This window comes from Nematostella vectensis, chromosome 11 (genome assembly GCF_932526225.1).
Source record: "Nematostella vectensis chromosome 11, jaNemVect1.1, whole genome shotgun sequence".
NCBI classification, from domain to species: Eukaryota; Metazoa; Cnidaria; class Anthozoa; order Actiniaria; family Edwardsiidae; genus Nematostella; species Nematostella vectensis.
The window spans coordinates 6,422,572-6,441,587 of NC_064044.1; the positions used below are offsets into that span (position 1 = coordinate 6,422,572).

General features: G+C 37.7%; 1 protein-coding gene across 2 annotated transcripts; it reads left to right on the forward strand.

Moving 5' to 3' along the window:
• Positions 1–1,395: 1,395 nt before the first annotated feature.
• On the forward strand, positions 1,396–17,339 carry LOC5508119 (dolichyl-diphosphooligosaccharide--protein glycosyltransferase subunit 2). 2 transcript variants are annotated; one of them, XM_001628684.3, is made up of 24 exons: positions 1,396–1,526; positions 2,400–2,590; positions 2,742–2,837; positions 4,112–4,220; positions 4,470–4,536; positions 4,883–4,958; positions 5,948–5,992; positions 6,285–6,374; positions 6,818–6,925; positions 7,747–7,815; positions 8,107–8,228; positions 9,231–9,284; positions 10,065–10,176; positions 10,858–10,949; positions 12,349–12,463; positions 13,242–13,331; positions 13,426–13,482; positions 14,034–14,084; positions 14,523–14,609; positions 15,021–15,116; positions 15,741–15,816; positions 16,339–16,376; positions 16,656–16,747; positions 17,229–17,339. In XM_001628684.3, exons 1-24 carry the CDS (start codon positions 1,514–1,516, stop codon positions 17,239–17,241), a joined length of 1,959 nt encoding a protein of 652 aa, XP_001628734.1. In that variant the 5' UTR covers positions 1,396–1,513; the 3' UTR covers positions 17,242–17,339. The 2 variants fall into 2 exon arrangements, with proteins under 2 accessions (XP_001628734.1, XP_032232776.1); XM_032376885.2 differs by lacking the exon at positions 9,231–9,284.
• The last annotated feature ends 1,677 nt before the right edge of the window (positions 17,340–19,016 follow it).

Consider the following 19,016-nt stretch of genomic DNA (forward strand, 5'->3'; position numbering starts at 1 on the left):
ACTTGGAATATTTTTGCACAACTCATCGCCTTACTGGTAGTAAATTCATTCTATGAATATAAAAAACAACAACTTCTGCTCAAGTAAAGCTTGGTGTTAATTGAAAAACCTGACGTTTGGCCTAGTTCTGGCCGCCTCCAGAACAGGCCAGCGTAGCCTTTGAAGATCGTTGAAAATTGTCCTGGTCGAACAAACGCATTCGCACTTTTCCCGCTAGCGTTGACAGTTTTTTTTTCGTCAAAACAAACAAACATTTGCTTTAATAGTGCGAATAGGCCCTATGCATGGAAAGTTGCCTCAAATGGGAATCTATTTGTCTCTACTATGGTTTTCCATTTTCTCTATTTGTCTATTCAGTGGAAGCGCTCCATACCCTCCCTGAATTGGTGTATCTGTCGTAATCGTTGGGCTGCCTCCCCCACCCCGTCATCACCATCGGTCAGTCTCGTAAGGTTGTCATACCCCCCCTTCCCGCCTCATTGGGTCGTAAGGTTACCGGCGGGCTTCCATACCCCCCCCCCCTCCCCCCATCCCCAAACAAGTCGTTAGGTTACCGGCGGGCTTCCATACCCCCCCCCCCCCCCCTCATCCCCAAACGGGTCGTCGTAAGGTTACCGGCGGGCTTCCATACCCCCCATCCCCAAAATGATGGGTGGCGGCGGGTCATACCCCACCCCCCTTAATCGGGTCCCTAGTTTGGCCGATTGTTATGACCTCGTCCCTAAGTACACCAAACCATTGAAGTTCTACAAAAAATGCCTGATGATATCCATCGACACATCCATGATATACATCCATTATTTTGAATTTCTTTTTTTTTTTGGATTGAAATGCACCCTTTATAGTATTTTGTTTTTATCTAGCAGATGATAACAAATAAGGTAATAATAACAATTTGGCCATTGAAACAGGGAGACAGGCTAGACCATAAATACCCCCGGATGAGAGAAATTCCTCGATCTGCAATACAGGAATAGAAAATATGAGGAGCACTTTCTTTTAGTGTGTCCTGCATAATTTAAAAGAAACATATTATACTATAATAAAAAAAAAATATGAAAACAACACAATGGCATTTCTATTTATAATAAGTGATAATAAGGAAGATATTAACAGAAAACGGCAAAATAGATGTTTGAGTGCATAAAGAAATTAAGAAATGCCTTCTAAATAATACTACCTTAGGAAAATGAAATCTCACTTTACATGAATTTTTTGTATATGGTACCGAAAATAAATAGCGTTGTATTGTTATTATCCAGTGCAGTGTCTTGATGCTTGCAAAAAACTCTGTGTTCTTTTTTTTATTTTTCAAAACTACAATGCCAAAAAGAGGGTGGTTTGGAAGTTTGGAAGCGATAAAAACCCATTAGTTTTTCTTGTGGTCAATCCCAGTGGTATGGTCTACGTGGTGCTCCTGTGTTTTGTTAGAACGCGTGCCCTGCGACCGATGGCATATACCACGTGACTGGTCCTTTGTGCTTTCCTCTTCGACACGTCTCCCCTCAACAACATGGCGGCACGAGGTTGGTCAGATTATTTCCTCTACTTTAGACCTACTTTCATACTACCAAACTACAAAAACTACCCTTTGGCCCAGAGTAACATGTGTTAGGAATGAATCCTCCAAATTATTCCCGCATTGCTACGTTTTTGTGACTCTTTGCACACGTGGAAAGTTCGACTCATTCTATGCGATCTTTGGATCTTCTTCACATTAACCGTCTTTGTTCCACTTTTTTCCACTCGCAAGTATTGAAATTGGTATTTCTAGATTTCATCTTAAGGCTAGAACAACCCTAGATCTGCTGTAATTGCTCGTGGAGTTTTTGTTGGGACTAGCTTTTAGATTGTTTTGTCTGCTTCGAATCATTCGGCTTGGAGTCGGCAAATCATTGGATAGTGTGATAAAAAGACTAACTAGTGAAACTTTTAATTTAATACATTTGATGAATTTCAGTAAACATAAGGTACAATTTATTTGAATCTTGCTATGTGAATATATGATTATTATTTTTTTTTGATTTAAGTAGTCGAGAGATCATGAATGAACTCGTAAAACATCCACTTTTCAAAAGTTGTTCAAAAGTCTAAAACGTTTAAGCTTTTTATCAGTATAGCTGTCTTGTCCATGCAAGATTGTGTGCATTATGTGTTTCTTTTGGCTTCTTGCCTTGTATTAGTTGTAATAAACTTTTCCATTGGCATACTCTATTTATACAATACATGTGATTATTTATGAGAATTCTGTGCTTCTATTTACACAAATTTTCTCTGATATGTATTTGCTTAAAATAAAACAACAACTAAGGTTTAGGTGTTTCTTTCTTAGATTTCTAAAGAATATCTAAGATAAAGCTAAAGTTTCCATTGTAAGTTTTATGTTGTTGGTTTTGAAGGTGTTTGTCTGGTGTTGTTGGCTCTGTTTGGATGCAGTCTCGCCGCTAAGCCAGCCTCTGTCCTAAGTGTGGCAGAACAGGCCAGATTGCGCCAGACCTTCCAGGAGGCAGCCCCTTTTAGGGATTTGGAAACAGCCCACTACGCACTCAAGGGATTGAAGTTTTTCAAGGCCCCTATGCCTCCAAACCAGGTATATTAGAAGGAGCAATTGCATAATGCAGTCTGTACAGTTTCATGTGACACAAGATGTGACACACAGATTATCAAAACTCCCCATATAATTGTAAATAAATATAATAATAAATCTATTGTTAATTAGATATCTTTTATTTTTCTGTCAGAATGTTTGCAAGTTTGTTGAGGATAATGTTGATAGAAGCAGCATATTGTCTGTCTACCATGCTTCCTCCATCATCAAAGTCTTGGGAAACTGTCAGGTAAGGAACATGCAAAGAATAGAATGTGCATATTTATTTCTTGTGGCCCTGTGATTGAAGCAATCTCTCTTTATATGTAGGCCACATTTTTTCCTATCATTCTGGAATGGGAATGGTTGGTAGAGAATGTTCAGAATGGCATTCGAGTCATTCTGCTACAGGTAGCAGAATGGGTAGAAAAGCCTTTGTCCCATTCCGGAATGGGAACATGGGATAAACGAACGTGCACTTTGTTTTATGCTAATCATTCTCATTCCGGAATTATGAGTAAAAAAATGTGCCTAACTCACATTTGTTTCTATTTATTTATGTGACCTGTTCAAATAAGTCATTTTTTATCATTTAGTTTACATTTATAGATACATATCCTTTGGGGATATTTTTGTCACCACTTATAAATTGTCATGCTCAATAAATCTTTAATGTGTGCAGTCAAATAGTTGTTGGCACAACAATAAAAAAAACATGCAAGCAATGAAAGAAATACAGAGCTTGAATACAATATAATAAGCTTGAATGTAAGGTGATGAAAGTAGATTTGATGGGTAATACAGTATTTTAAAATATTTTGACTATTTTGCGGTTATATTGCGATTTTTCTGTTTCACAAAATCCACCAAAATGTTGCTCTCTAGCGCTACAATGGAAAATGTTTGCTTCATTGCAACGAAGCAATGATGCCTGAGCGAGCATGGGCACTTTCTATTTCGTAATTTCAAATCGTATATCCTTAAAAGTAAATATGACAAATTACGAAAGAAATTCTACAACAAGCTTTATTTCAGGGGAATGACGGGAATGACCTTGGTATTAAAAAAGCAGCCAGCAGAAATAAGAGCCATTGCAGATTTTAATACCTTTTCCTCCAAAGCCCGAAAGCATCTGGAGCTTCGATAGTTTTCCCCATTAAAATATCAATTAATAGTAACTTCCACATTTTATCCACAATCTTACCATTTATCATTTATTGATTAACATTGAATACTTATATATAGTTGTAATTTTTATTCAAAATTTAAAAAAAATAAAGTAATGATATTGTTTAGATTTATTAGCAGACGAAGGGCCACCTAGTGGATGCGCTGCTAATTAAGCCATTATTATTATCGTTATCATTATCATCATTATTATTAGTGCCCTTGTGATGACACCATAATCTATAGATAACCAGTAGATTGATGATTTTTGATACTTGCTAAGTGGATGGTTGCTTAGACACTCAGTGCACCCTACAAGGGTGATTATCACATTTTATTTTGTCATTTTGTTTCCAGCTCAATCTGAAGGATGCAGAACAAATGCTTGCAGATTCCATCCAGGAGGGGGCTCCAACAAGCACTATCTTTTATGCCGTCTCTTCTCTGAGTAATCTTGGTCTCAAAAGTTAGTCTTGTAGTTCTTAACTTTATAAGTCTATTTGCAGAATCCCCAAGGGACAGATTTCCCTTTTTTCACTGTGAAATAAGAACATAAAGAACAGTATCTATTCACACAAATTTGATAACGGAAGTTTCTTTACATTTTTACATAGACTTTATTTATGCAAAAAAAGATTTAACTTTGTTTTACTATGACCTATGAATTTTTTTTTCTCCAAAATGTGCTAATGCCCTTTTAATCCTTTGATTTCAGTTGATAGTGCGGCTGTTCTCAAAGCTGTCCGTGCTGCCTCGAGTAGTGATGAAGATAGTGTTTCAAGGTGAGTCTTTTGCTCCTTATTCAATTCAAGCACATGTGGATTCTTAGTTTTACACACTGGCACTCTTGTGCTAAAATTAAAAAAAGTGTTAGCTTTGTATTTTTATGTGCAGCAGTTAATATAATATCTATTGTGCTTATATTGTTCACAATGTCAGGATATGAAATCATCAAATTTTATTTATTCAAATCATTTTGTTGGGGTTACAGTATATGTTCTTCATTCTCATTTATGTTAATGATATTTGACCAGTTTGCACAATGCTCTGATATAAGATAACTGCGATAAGGTTTTCCAAAAGCTTGAACTATTATTGTGGCTAACATACTTATCTTTGAACTTCCAGTGCCATATTTGCTATGAACATTGCCATCCAGTTGCCTAAAGGGGCAGATATCAACTTTATTGTTGATATGGTTGAAGTGAGTACTGTCAACTCTCATCTCAAAGACACCCAGCTATTATAGACACCACATAAACACCACATTATTACATACAAAATCATAATCTAAGGGCACTGTAACAGGATGTCTACAAAAACCTTTTTTTATTATTTCAAGATAGCTTAGGATTGACTTATATTTTGCAACTTTCTTAGTATTGCATGAACTTGTAAGGCTTTCCAGTATATTCTGTCACAATACAACCAAGTCTAAATTCTCCTTACTTTTTCAAAGGGAAATCCCTCTTTATAGCACAGAGAATCACTATTTTGACTTTAGAGTAAAAAAGTGGTGCACCTCTTGTATCTTATAAAAAAGTAGCATTTTTAAGCTGCACCTCCTGAATAGTAAAAGCCAACAGGGAGGGGTAACACCCTCAGTGCCGCTGGTTTGAGTAGCAGGTGCTAGATCAAAATCTCTCTCCACCAAGTCTTCTGCGACACCATTAGAACGGCTTGACTAGATGTAGATGATATTCATTCTGTTTTGCATGGCTAGGTTGTTTTCTGATTACTGTTAATCTAGCCAGTAGAAGATAGCTATTAGATGTAAAACTGGACCATTACAGGATATAATTCCAAAAGCTTAGAATGTCTTAGCGTCAGTCACATCTTTTCTATTGTTTTCATTGAGTATTAAAGAAAAATAAAATCGATTAAATGTTGAATTAACCATTAACCATCTCGAAATAAAATTCAGTCATGATATTATGATAGCCTTTCCAAATTAGCTAATAAATATTAGATATTGATGCTTTGTTACACTTGGTATTTTGCTTGGACGACAAAATGGCAGCTGATTACTATACAGTATACTTTTCATAGGACCTTTTACAAGCATCTAACCTCTGTTAACATATTGTTCACATATTTTGTTTACGTATTGTTTACATATATTGTTTACATGTTTTGTTTACTTCTTTTGTTAACATATTGCTTACATATTTTGTTTACATATTGTTTTTGTAGGACACCGTGGCACAGGCTGATGAGATTGATAACACATATCTTCAGGTATCCATGGTTACAATAAATACTTTAAACAATTTATATAATTTTGCAATTACATATTGTTGTTGATGCTTGTTGCCTTACTATCGTCAACACAATCATCTTGACCTTGAGAGTTTCTCAAGTCATGATTCACTACCAGTTCAACGATTAGCACACCCAGATCAACGTTATAATCCTTACCATTGTTTTTATTATAAGTATTGTCATTTACATATCTTTCCTATAACCAACATCCCTATTGTCAGCATTTTATTCCTGTACTTATCGGTCCTATTATTTCTCTTCTCTGTAGTTTGACGGAGGTCTAGTCCCAACAGCAGAGGTGGTCACTGGTGCATACAAGCTTGGCGAGTATGTTAAACGAACGCCAACTATTTCAGAGGTGGGCTTTATTTGTGATAAAAATTAGCTAGACAGTGCTAAATCCATAACACAAAATAGCACATATGGGTTTCTCCAGGTTTTCCTCCCTCCTAAAACAAATTTCATTTCCAGAAAGCTGTGGTCAGCAATGAGTAGGATGGAAGTTGCCTGAGTTGCTTTTCTCTGACTCTAACTCAACCATGTTCTGTGCTGTCCTAAATCAGCATTCCAGCTGTAAGGGGGTGTAAGCTTTCCAAATTTATATATTTATTATTATTGTACTTTGAATTCTCTCCTACCCCAAATAGTTTATTCATCATAAATTGTGCTTTGAGTTCCCTTTTGATAATTGCAAGTTTCCTTGTCATCAGGAGCAACTGGTCAAGTTTGCCAACTACATCATATACTATATATCCATTATTGTTCTATGAACTTCCTTGATAATGTTTTCCTTGTCATCAGGAGCAACTGGTCAAGTTTGCCAACTACATCCTGTCAAGGAAACATGTTCAGGAAGTCAAAGATTGCTTTTTCCTCCTGCGTTCCCTCAATGTGTTATCAAACAATGAAGTAAGTATACATACACGCTGGACAAACCCTGTTAATAGCACAATAATTGTGACTCTTTATTTAAAGGACACTAGTCTAGAATAATAATGCCAACTCCTAGTCTATAGCCCTGTAGCCAGGGGGAAGGGGGATATCTATTGACTTGACGTTTCTAATAAGCTCATTTCACACCAAATAAGGAGGAAAATTCCCCTAAGTACTGTACTTAGTGAGTAATATCAAACAAAATATCAAATGCGACTTTTTTTAAAATGATGCACCTTTTTGTAAAGTGTCTTTTTGAGCTTTTCGTCCCTGACCTCATATATAGCGCAAGAATGATCTAGGAAAAATTATCTTAAAAAGGCAAAATCTGGGTATGTTCATTTCAGCCTCACACTATTTGTGTTTTGAATACAAGGAACTGTTGGCCATTGTAAGAAATTTTCTTTTCTTTTTCCATCTCTTCAAAGTGCGCATGTTCAGGGTTTTTCTGACATGTCGGTGGCCACTGTTTTGGGCACCCAATATATGCAAAGTACATACTCAACTTTAATTTAACCTAAACTTTAACTTTAATTTAGTAGTCTTCCTCTAATTGGTTAGTCTTTTTGCACCTTGAAGTACTTTAAACCAGCAGGGAGGGGTAACACCCTCATTGCCGCTGGTTTGAATGACAGGTGCTAGATCAACATCTCTCTCCACCAAGTCTTCTGCGACACTATGAAAACGGCTTGACTAGATGCAGATAATATTTGAAATCCATGATGTTCATTCTGTGAGAACTTAAGTAATTGTTTGAAATCTAATGTGCTAGATGCTTATCAAGTTTTTGTCCCCAGTTCCATGTCCCAGTTGTGATGCAGGTGTATGGTTCACCCCTGATCTCAAATGACAATACAGTCTTCAAGGTAAATTGCATTTTATTTTTACTATCTCTGGATGATTGTAGATATTGAGAACACTACTCAAAGACGGCCAATAATGCCACCATTTTATGCTCCCACTCAAAACAACTCACTAAAAGAATCCATTTTCATCGGCTAATTCAAGCAAGTGACTGAGATAGAATTAAATATTGTTAAAAGGTATTAAACTTCAATTGTGGGTGGCCACTTTGAAGGTTTCTTGCAAATAAATCAATGTATTTTCAATTGTAAACAATAATAAAGGAGTGGTTGATCAACATTCTTTAATTCCAGGTGCGTGTGACTAATGTTATGGACAAGGCACTGGGCAAGATGACTGTGACAGCTGTCTCGGCAGTTGACTCAGAGGGAACCTCTATTTTGAGTAACCAAAACTTCAAGGATGGTTCTGAAGAGTAAGTGTCTTAATAAATCTAAAAGTTTTCTACACCATCTCACCCTTTTATTTATATTGAAGGTTTTTTCCCATAAAATTTGCCATCTATTTAAAAATGTGTAATTAGAATTTTCCATGTTCCAGTTCCACTACGTCTAGACAGATGGAGTTAGAACACATTGATACAGTGCAAGCCTCAGTTAGTTTTGCTTTCTTGTAGTTACCAGCAATAAGCTATTGAAGCTTATAATATAACCATGCAAAAACTTGCAAATTCTTTTAGAGCTCGCAAGTATTTACCAACCATTTGCCTGAAACAAAGGCTTGCACTGTATCTATTGGCATCTCTAGTGCCTATGACCAGTGGATACAGTGCGACTAGATGGAATGTTATATAAAATGTCTAATTAGTTTTTAGCAATGCTGAATGGTTTGGTTAAATCACAAACTTGAATAACTCAGCTGGAGAACATCTTCCTGTCCCCAAGTCTTATCTCTTTTACGAGATTGTGATAGTCCCCCTGATTTGTCCTTTCCTTCAGTAATTCTCTAATCCAAAAACGTTTGGTTTTCCATTTTGGGAGTAGTTTTTGACGCCTTTTTCTAAGAAGTATAATCAGCAACAGCAAGCGCTTTTCTATGTCCGCCATATTGGATCGACTCACTGAATGGCATGGCATGGTTCTTGCGCTTATCCACAACTTGTTTTCACTAAATACAAAGCCCTTGTTCTTGCGCTTATCCACAACTTGTTTTCACTAAATACAAAGCCCTTGTTCCTGCACTTGCGTCTATGCTTATGCTTGCGTCACTAGTGAAAACTAGGCTTCACATTAATTTTCATGAAATTATTCAATAATAACAGGCAGTTATAAAACAATAAACAAAATAAACGAAATTAATAAACTGTCTAGAAATCAGTTTTTATGTGTGTAACCATACTAATGGAAACTGTTCTAAAATCACTAAATATTGTGAGGAAATTGTAACCGTCAGTACTAATTTCTGTGTGGTTTTGTAGTGACTATATTGTATTAAAGGCAGACCTCGGCAACAGTTACTTTGCTGCCCATAGGTGAGCATGTTTCTTAAATGCTGAAAAATCTTTAAATTTAATAAAATCTATTTACAGTATTTCTAAGTTCAAAACCATAATTTTAGATTTATTCATGCATTCCAAATAATGAGTTATCACACAAAAACTAAAACAACTCGTAATTACTAAATACAGTATGTAAACATAAAATAAAACATTAAAACTGTAAATGCTGTATATAGATTTATGATAAAAAAATCTAACTTTGGCTTCTGCTTTACCAAGTCTTTGTCTGCAACCATTTTGTCATCCTAGAAAATGTGTGGGAAAGCATCTTTTTTTATTAGCTAATTTGCAATATTTATATATTTTGGTTTTAATAAGATATGAATCTTTGTTTTTAGATGTTTATTTCAGTAATTTATCTTCCAATAAAAGCTGGATGATTAGTGCTCTTTTAAAGTCACTTTTAGACACCCAAAAATATCCTCCATGACGTTTTATTAACTGTGCACTTCAGTCATTCACCTTAGTCAATCAACTCCCCCAGTAAATATGCAAGTCCGGTTCAGGCTACTTTTTTGTATAATGAATGCATTTTGAAACCTGCCAACAAGAACAGCAAATTTATTTATTTCAAAAATTTTTTACAAATTCTGTAATCCCCAAACATTAAGTTAACCAGTAAAGTAAGTTCCTGGCAAGTGGTAATATTCCAAAGAAATAATAATTTTGGTTCTGCTCTTCCCTGATTTGGCCTCAAAATGGATCTCCCATTAGTAGTTTACTTACATGCTTTTCCTTGTGTTTTGTTTGTAGTTATGAGCTGGACTTCATGTCCTTCAAGCCCAGCCCTGGTATCTATACACTCACTGTCAACGTCAAGCCACAGAAGGCGGATCCTAGATTGATTGGCACATCTGGGGCTGAGGTAATACTGCTGTATCCACTAAGAGGACGTGTTCTATTTGGTGTCTATGTTGGTTATATTTTATCCACTAGCTGCATGTGTGCATTAGTTGTTGGGAAGGTTTCAAATGGATCTAAAACACATACTCTTTTGAGAAGTACTTTGTGGTGGCTGAATACCAGGCGAGAGAGAGGAGAATTAGACCAGACACAGACACAACAACAAACTTTAATACACTCCAACTCTGTCAACACTCAACAAGGTCTCCAAAAACCAGCCCCAACAATGCCGTGCAGGCTTACATATCAACTCCAGAGTACCCATAATGCCACGCAGGCTTACATATCAACTCCAGAGTACCCATAATGCAGGGGGAGTTCAGACTACAACTAACTGTATCTAAGCAAAATTCCCATGACTTAAATTCACCTATGAAGCTTCTTCTGTAGCTGTCTCTTATTAATTTGCATTCTGCACCTACTACATGCTATAAGCCAGCAGGGAGGGGTAACACCCTTGGTGCCGCTGGTTTGATTGACAGGTGCTAGATTGACATCTCTCTCCACCAAGTCTTCTGCCACACCATGTGAACGGCTTGACTAGATGCAGATGATATGCTATTGCATTCATTTATATCACCCATCATTATTTATTTGTTTGTTATCTAAACCATGACCATTCTTTGTGTATCCCTGTTTGTAGCTGAAGGTCAAGGTTGTTACAAAGGTCAGCATTGATCAAGTTGAACTGTCCATTATTGACAAAGAGCATTCCCATGTTGTAAAGTCTCTGAAGTAAGTATAATGCATTTATAAGGGCATTTAAGAGTAGTAATTTAAGAGGGACTACAGTATGTCATCGGCTGGGTCTGAGCATGGTGTTTTTGATTACTCGTTAGACCATATTGATAATGATTTCGCCTGATGAATATTTCAACATCTAGCAGATGACAAAAATCAAATTAAGGAGTTCATCTAGGATTATTCAGGTCTTCCATTTGCAGATTGAGTAAACAATGACCCATAAAAAGCTTTTGACATAACCCTGTTAAGACAACTTGATTTTTGTGTGCTTATAATCTTGCTACCATATGCTGTGGAACTGCCAAAGTATTGCCTTACAGTATTGCCTTAAGTAATCACTGCCAAAGTATCGCCTTACAGTATTTCCTGAAGTAATCACTGCCAAAGTATCGCCTTACAGTATTGCCTTAGTAATCACTGCCAAAGTATCGCCTTACAGTCTTGCCTTAGTAATCACTGCCAAAGTATCGCCTTACAGTATTGCCTTAAGTAATCACTGCCAAAGTATCGCCTTACAGTATTGCCTGAAGTAATCACTGCCAAAGTATTGCCTTACAGTATTGCCTTAAGTAATCACTGCCAAAGTATCGCCTTACAGTATCGCCATAAGTAATCACTACCAAAGTGTCACCTTACAGTATTGCCTTAAGTAATCACTGCCAAAGTATCGCCTTACAGTATTGCCTTAAGTAATCACTGCCAAAGCATTGCCTTACAGTATTGCCTTAAGTAATCACTGCCAAAGTATCGCCTTACAGTATCGCCATAAGTAATCACTACCAAAGTGTCACCTTACAGTATTGCCTTAAGTAATCACTGCCAAAGTCTCGCCTTACAGTATTGCCTGAAGTAATCACCGCCAAAGTATCGCCTTACAGTAATGCCTTAAGTAATCACCGCCAAAGTATCGCCTTACAATATTGCCTGAAGTAATCACTGCCAAAGTATCGCCTTACAGTATTGCCTTAAGTAATCACTGCCAAAGCATTGCCTTACAGTATTGCCTTAAGTAATCACTGCCAAAGTATCGCCTTACAGTATTGCCTTAAAGAATCACTGCCAAAGTATTGCCTTAAGTAATCACTGCCAAAGTATCGCCTTACAGTATTGCCTGAAGTAATCACCGCCAAAGTATCGCCTTATAGTATTGCCTTAAGTAATCACTGTCTGTAATCTTAACTTATTCCCTGACATCTGGCGTTACATTGCATGTCTTCAGAAACCCTCAGATCCTCCATTTGCACCTCCTTTCATTCCATAGGCTATTCCTCCCTCCTTCCCTAAAACAGGAATAAAATTTAGACTTATACAAAGCCTTTTTCTTGTGGGACCTCCCTTACTTTTGACCTGTTGGCAATAATTTGACTTATGATTTTCTGGCTTTGCCTAGGGCTGATTTCCCCACCTCTGTAGACAAAGTCCTTGAGGCTGATTTCCACCAACGTGTTGTGATGAAGTTTGCCATCAAAAGCACATCTGATGGAGAACTGATGACTCCTCACCAGGTAACAATGAGATCATTTCACCTTTTAATTTGTGTGTGTTATACATAAATTATAATGTACTATTGCAATTTTCGCACATTTTTGTTACAGAAGCACTTACATGCTTATACCTTCATAAATCAATAAAATTTGGCAAGGTGTATTACAAAAACGTTTTTCCTGTATGACATCATCCAAGTGTTACATATATCAAAGTAAATGAACTGATTTTCTGTATGTGGAAGATCTTGTCTGTTTCAAGCTTTTGGTACAGCCTGTACCAAAACCTTAAGGTGCAAACTGCTAGGGAGGGCTTGGAGGATGTTTGTATAGTTTAACAAATTGAACCAGCCTTTGACGAATTCTGAGTCTACCATTGCTGACTACTTTCTTCATTAAGCTGTTTATTTACATGTTGAACCTTCAAAGTGCGCATGTTCAGGGTTTTTCTGACATGTTGGTGGCCACTGTTTTGGGCACCCAATAGATGCAAAGTACATACTCAACTTTAATTTAACCTAAACTTTAACTTTAATTTAGTAGTCTTCCTCTAATTGGTTAGTCTTTTTGCACCTTGAAGTACTTTAAGCCAGCACGGAGGTGTAACACCCTCAATGTTGCTGGTTGGATTGGCAGGTGCTAGATCAACATCTCTCTCCACCAAGTGTTCTGCCATGCCATGAGAACGGCTTGACTAGATGTAGATAAAATTTAATACCCAAACAGCTTGACAATCAAAATAGCATGCTTGTTGTACATGGAACTATTGTTTTTACAATGATATATCTTGTTCTTCCAGGCGTTTGTGCGACTAACAAACAAAAAGACAAAACAAGAGATTTTCTTCGTTCCAGAGCCAGACTCCAGTAAAATGTTCAAATTTGACTTGGTAAGTTTCTATTATGGCCAAAATCAAGGTATTCAGTTCTTCTTCACAAAATGTATTTTGTTAAAGTAATGCTTCTCGATTTTATTTACTCTAGGATGTTGGTGCAACAGCTAAAGATTCCTTTGGCTCTCTATCTGGGAAGTATTCTATGGTAAGTTTAAAAGCTGACTTACAGGTGCTGGTCATATTACATCTGACAAGAAGGTGGAGCTTCTAATGTCAAGGTTCTGAATCACGTTTTCAGGCTTTCATTCAATATAACTATTTAAGGAAGTTTGTTTACTTCTTGTGCTCCTTTAACTATAATATCAAATCAGACTGTATTTAAACTGCACCTGCTGAATACTATAAGCCAACAGGGAGGGGTAACACCCTTGGTGCCGCTGGTTTGAGTAGCAGGTTCTAGATCAACATCTCTCTCCACCAAGTCTTCTGCAACACCATTAGAATGGCTTGACTAGATGCAGATGATATATTATTTAAATTTTACTTTAATTTAGTGGTCTTTAGTGGTCTTTTAGTATCTCCTATTACTTTTAGCATTGGAAGTACAAGAAGTTGTGTATTGAATAATAATTTAATTCCAAAATAACACTTCTTGCCCATATCATGTGTGGAAGACATCCCCTGAAAGTTTTTTTAATGCTCTGTAGTGCCGCACATATAAACTCGGTTGAAAAGCATGACTTCTTATGTTTGCAGGATCTTATTGTTGGAGATGCAGTTATTGAAAACCCATTTGAATGGAATGTTGTAAGTATCTGTTTTATTGGTGTCCTGACTCTCTTTTTAGGGACTCTCCCAACATATGCTCATTAAAAAAAAGACTCTTGCCTAAACTGCAGAATACCCATTCACTTATTTGCATTTTCCTTGTATTTACTGGCACGTTCTATAAAAATCTAGATGTGAAGTCTCATTGTTAACTCTTTGTGGACAGTTATTCTGGCTGGAAGTTGATCCAGAATTTTAGCCCTAAGGGATAGCAAAATGAATGTGGTCAACAGAAATTTCAACTTAGTTTACATACTTGCTGTACTTTGTTACACCCATTTCATTAACCCTATGTGTGGAGTCAGGTGCCTTTGCATGACCCTATAAAAGTCGGTTTTTTTAAACCTTAACCCACCTCAGCTACCTTGGGATGAATAAGGGAGGCAGTCGTGAATCTAATGTATGTATTTTTTTCAGGGATCAATCGCCCTAACATTTGCTGATGAGCCAGCGAAATCTAAGAAGGAGAAGCAGAAGATGTATGCACCCAAGCCTCAGATTGATGTAAGGATTTCTATCTGTGATATGATTTGTTGCTGTGTGGCAATTAGATCTGATTGGTTCCAAACTCTTTTGATCCGAGTGGCTGCCATTTGAACTGATCAGCCACTTAAAGGCACTAGCCAGGCCATCTTGACAGTTTTGTGTAGTAAACTAATTAAAACCAATGCGGTTGTGATGTAACTTCCTATCTGATTGGCATGAAAATCATTAGCCATTTAGTGTGGCCAAAGATACTTAGTAGACATCAGAAAAAGGAATCCTAGTTATGAAGTGGGGTCAATACAAAGTTGATTTTGTCTTAATGGTTTTTCAAATCCTGATCTAATTTATTTATACAGAGTTTGTAGCTGATCTTTTTCTGCTACTTTTTGATCGGTCTTTTTCTAATTGCACTTGATGGATTTATTGCAGCACATGTTCAACAAACCTGAGAAGCGTCCACCACAAGTTGTATCCAATGCCTTCACTGCTCTTATCTTTCTGCCCCTACTTGTCATGATTGTTGTTGTAAGTATAACATCTTTTCATTATTTATTATCCACTATCACTTACAGATTTCTTTATCAAGGAAAAATGAACACATAAAAGGCCAGGGACCATCACCCTTGTGGTTTATGATTTTGGATTCCAATTTTCAGCTCAAATAAGCTGTTTCCTACCCTGTGTACCAGAGCCTACAAAATTCTCTTGTTCAGTGACGCTCAGCAAAAATGATGCGAAGCTTCAGTTTGGTGCAAGCGTCAGTTTGGTGCAAGTGTCACTGGACGAGAGAAGTCTGGAGGCCCTGGTACCCAGGGTAGCTGTTTCCCAATTATGTCAAGCTTCTGAATTTTAATTAAATGAGGCTATAGAAGAAAGTTCGTTTACTCCTTGTGGTAAGCTGCACCTCCTATATACTATAAGCCAGCAGGGAGGGGTAACACCCTCATTGCCGCTGGATTGATTGGGAGGCGCTAGATCAACATCTCTCTCCACCAAGTCTTCTGTGACACCATAATAATAGCTTGACTAGATGTAGATGATATGCAATTTTTTTTGTATTTTCATTTTGTGTTAATGTATTTATGAGATTATCACATTAGAATTACAAGAAGTTGTGAATGGCGTTATAATTAAGTATTTCGGTTTCAGTGGATGAAGCTGGGAGTTAATGTGTCCAACTTCCAGTTCTCTCTGGGTGCCATCCTCTTCCACGTTGGTCTTGGAGGTAAGCATAAGACACTCATAAGCACAACAAGACACCACACACCAGAAGACAATAAGCCCTGCATAATGGGTGTCAACTGGCATGCTAGAATTTCCTTGTTTGACTGATCGCAAGAAAAGTAAATGCTGGTGAACTACTTCCCAACATGGTGTATAAACAGTGACAGCATTGTTGGTCCAACAATACTGATTTTGCCAGCAATGTTGATGCTCAATGCTCAGGACTTGAAATATCATTTTGTGGTTTATTTGATTCCTTAAGATTTTTATGCATTTCTTATGTCAAATGCTGTGTTGTTTTCAATTTTTTTTTTGTGTTGTATAAACAGTGACAGCATTGTTGGTCCAGTAATACTGATTCTGCCAGCAATGTTGATGCTTAATGCACAGGACTTGAAATATCATTTTGTGGTTTATTTGATTCCTTTTTTAAGATTTTTATGCATTTCTTATGTCAAATGCTGGTGTTGTTTTCAGAAATATTTTTGTGTTGACTAATACTTATCTTTACTCTTTATTATAGCCATCTTCGTTCTATACTATCTTTTCTGGATCAAATTGGTAAGTGTTCGTGTTTTCTCGTGAAGTTTTACTGACTCCTGGGTGCGACGAATCTTCGAATAAGAGTATTTGGCTAGAAATTAGGGAAAATATTATCTGGCTAAGTTTGAACTAATTAAAAAATCAGTCCTGTTTCCATATTTATATTTGTAAAAGAGAATAGCTGGCTTTAAATTTAAAGTCGAAATTGAGAAATATTAGCTAATAAACAACCCAGACAGGATTAATCACCATCCCTATTGCGAAAATAGATGTCTGATGCTTGACATTCTCTTGTAGAACATGTTCACCACACTACAACTGCTGACTGTGATTGGCGGGCTCACGTTTCTTGGAGGCAACAGTCTACTTAGCAGCATTGCAGCGCGCAGGTGAAAATCACTACTTCCTTCCTCTACTCTCTACTCCTTAAACTCAGGACTACCTTTAAAAGAATTTGTAAAAAAAAAAAAAAAGTCCTTCCCGAGAGGACCACCGATTTGGAAATCGGGTAAAAAGTTTAAAAGGGTCTTTGTGACTTCATCGGAATGTCTTCGGGACAAAAACTGTACAACCCAAATCAAAAATACCTCGTAAACGTTAGCCGTTTAATAAAATTCAAGGTCTATACTTTATCACTTTTGAAACGCCCCCAGGAGCACATTAACCTAAAATGCTAGATAAAATTGTTGTCGCCTGTTTGCTCAATGTAACCCCCCTCCAGTACAATGTTGCTCAACTGGGGCTGTCTTTTTCAGAATTCAATCACGGTTGACTTACGAGGGGTATCGAAAAAAATCCGACAACTAGTTTCGTCCAGCATTGTAGTATGTCATCATTTGTATTTTCTAACATCGTGTTCTTTTGTTGCAGGGCCAAGCGCTGAGACAGGCATCTCATGCCGATGCACTCACTAGCTATGTAGTAGTAATCAAATTTTTATCATTTTGTTGTGCCATTCCATAAAATAAATGACCTCTTCTATGTTTGGCTTGTTTTGTGTAGAAAACAAAAATGCATGTATATACATTTTGCAGACTGGTTTGACTTTTTGCTGCCCCAAAGTGTCCTTGTTCGCAAGGGTCTCTCGCATACACTAGGAGGGAAAGTAGTCCAGTCAATCCATGAAAATTTATAGTCGGACCTGAAAGTAATTGCAACACAAACAAAAATATCTCGAAATTTTGCAATAAACGGTTACTTTTGTCGGCCATCTTAGATTCTTTGTTATTCATGAGCGCACGGGAGAGCGATCTCGTCGAGAGTGCGTTTGCCTGTTTGCGGGGGGTAAGTGCTCCATGAATAACAAACGAATACAAGATAGCTGACAAAAAAATGTTTATTGTTGAATTTCGAGATGTTCCCCCAAGAGAACTTTGTAAAATTTTTGGGAAGTTATTAAGGACTTGACTGGACTAAAGGTACACTGATAAGGGCTTGCCATTTGGCACCTTGGTTCTGAATTAAAATACGAACAAGGGGAGGGGAACCAGAGGAAAATAGATGACCCTCTGTTGGCTGACAAGAAAATTACCTCTGGTGATAAAAAAGCAGTTAAGGTGAACAGGGCTAAAATTAACCGAATCTTGTACCATTTCTGAAGATGAGAAGGTCCCTGCTAGGACAGCCCCAGGGCTTAAATTAACCAAATCTTGTACCATTTCTGAAGATGAGAAGGTCCCTGCTAGGACAGCCCCTTTTCTCTGTATTTGGGCGAACGCCAGCCCAGCGAAATACAGAGAAAACAGGCCTCTGCTAGCAGGGAAGGCCGTAGCAAGGCGTGGAACACTTGGGCAGCTGCCCTAAAATTATATGGACATGGCCAATAAGTTAATGTTTCCTTATCCTGCTCTGCTACTGAGCGGAACATTCTCAAGGATGAAGATTATACATCCAGGTAGCCTCCTTGCAGGCGGTACTTGAAAAAAAACACTCCGGTCGGGAGTTATCTTGAAATTTGAGACGCGCGGTTGCAGGAAGGAGAGCGCCAAAAACGGACTCATCAGGAACAGCGCGGCCCCAAATTTAAGATGGCGTCAGAACAGGGCGGGTTTTCCGCCGATGGTAACACCGAGTACTGCCTGGTAGGAGGCTAATATCCAGGAAGACCCTTTATTTTTTCCGCCAGATACAGTGCATGGCTTTAAAAGAACTTGTAACTTACTGGGGAGAAAGTAATGCTATGCGTTGTATGGAGGCTTAACCAATTCATCCCCCAACAGGCATGTACTGGCCCCGAGAAGCTTACCCAAATAATTCATGAATCAAACACAACGAGAACAAGATACTTCGTATGGAGCCGGGAATAGGAACGGGATTGTTTTTATATAGATATACTTTTGCTCCCAGGAGCAAGGGGGAGGGGGGGTGAATAGGGGTATGTAAATCCGCCGATCCGCAACATTTTCGGGGCAAATCCGTGGATCCGCAGATATTTTTAGATCCGCATGGTTTGACAGATAAACAACAGCATCGATTGTAATTCATTTAAAATCTGAAATTCGACCGTCAAAGCAGTCAAAATCCGAAATCCGTGCCCAAATTGTCAACAGATCCGTGATCCGCCGTTTTTCCAAAATCCGCCAAAAATCCGTAATCCGCGAGCATTTTGGGCCCGAATCCGCCGATCCGCGAACCTATTCACCGTCCCCCCCAGCAAGG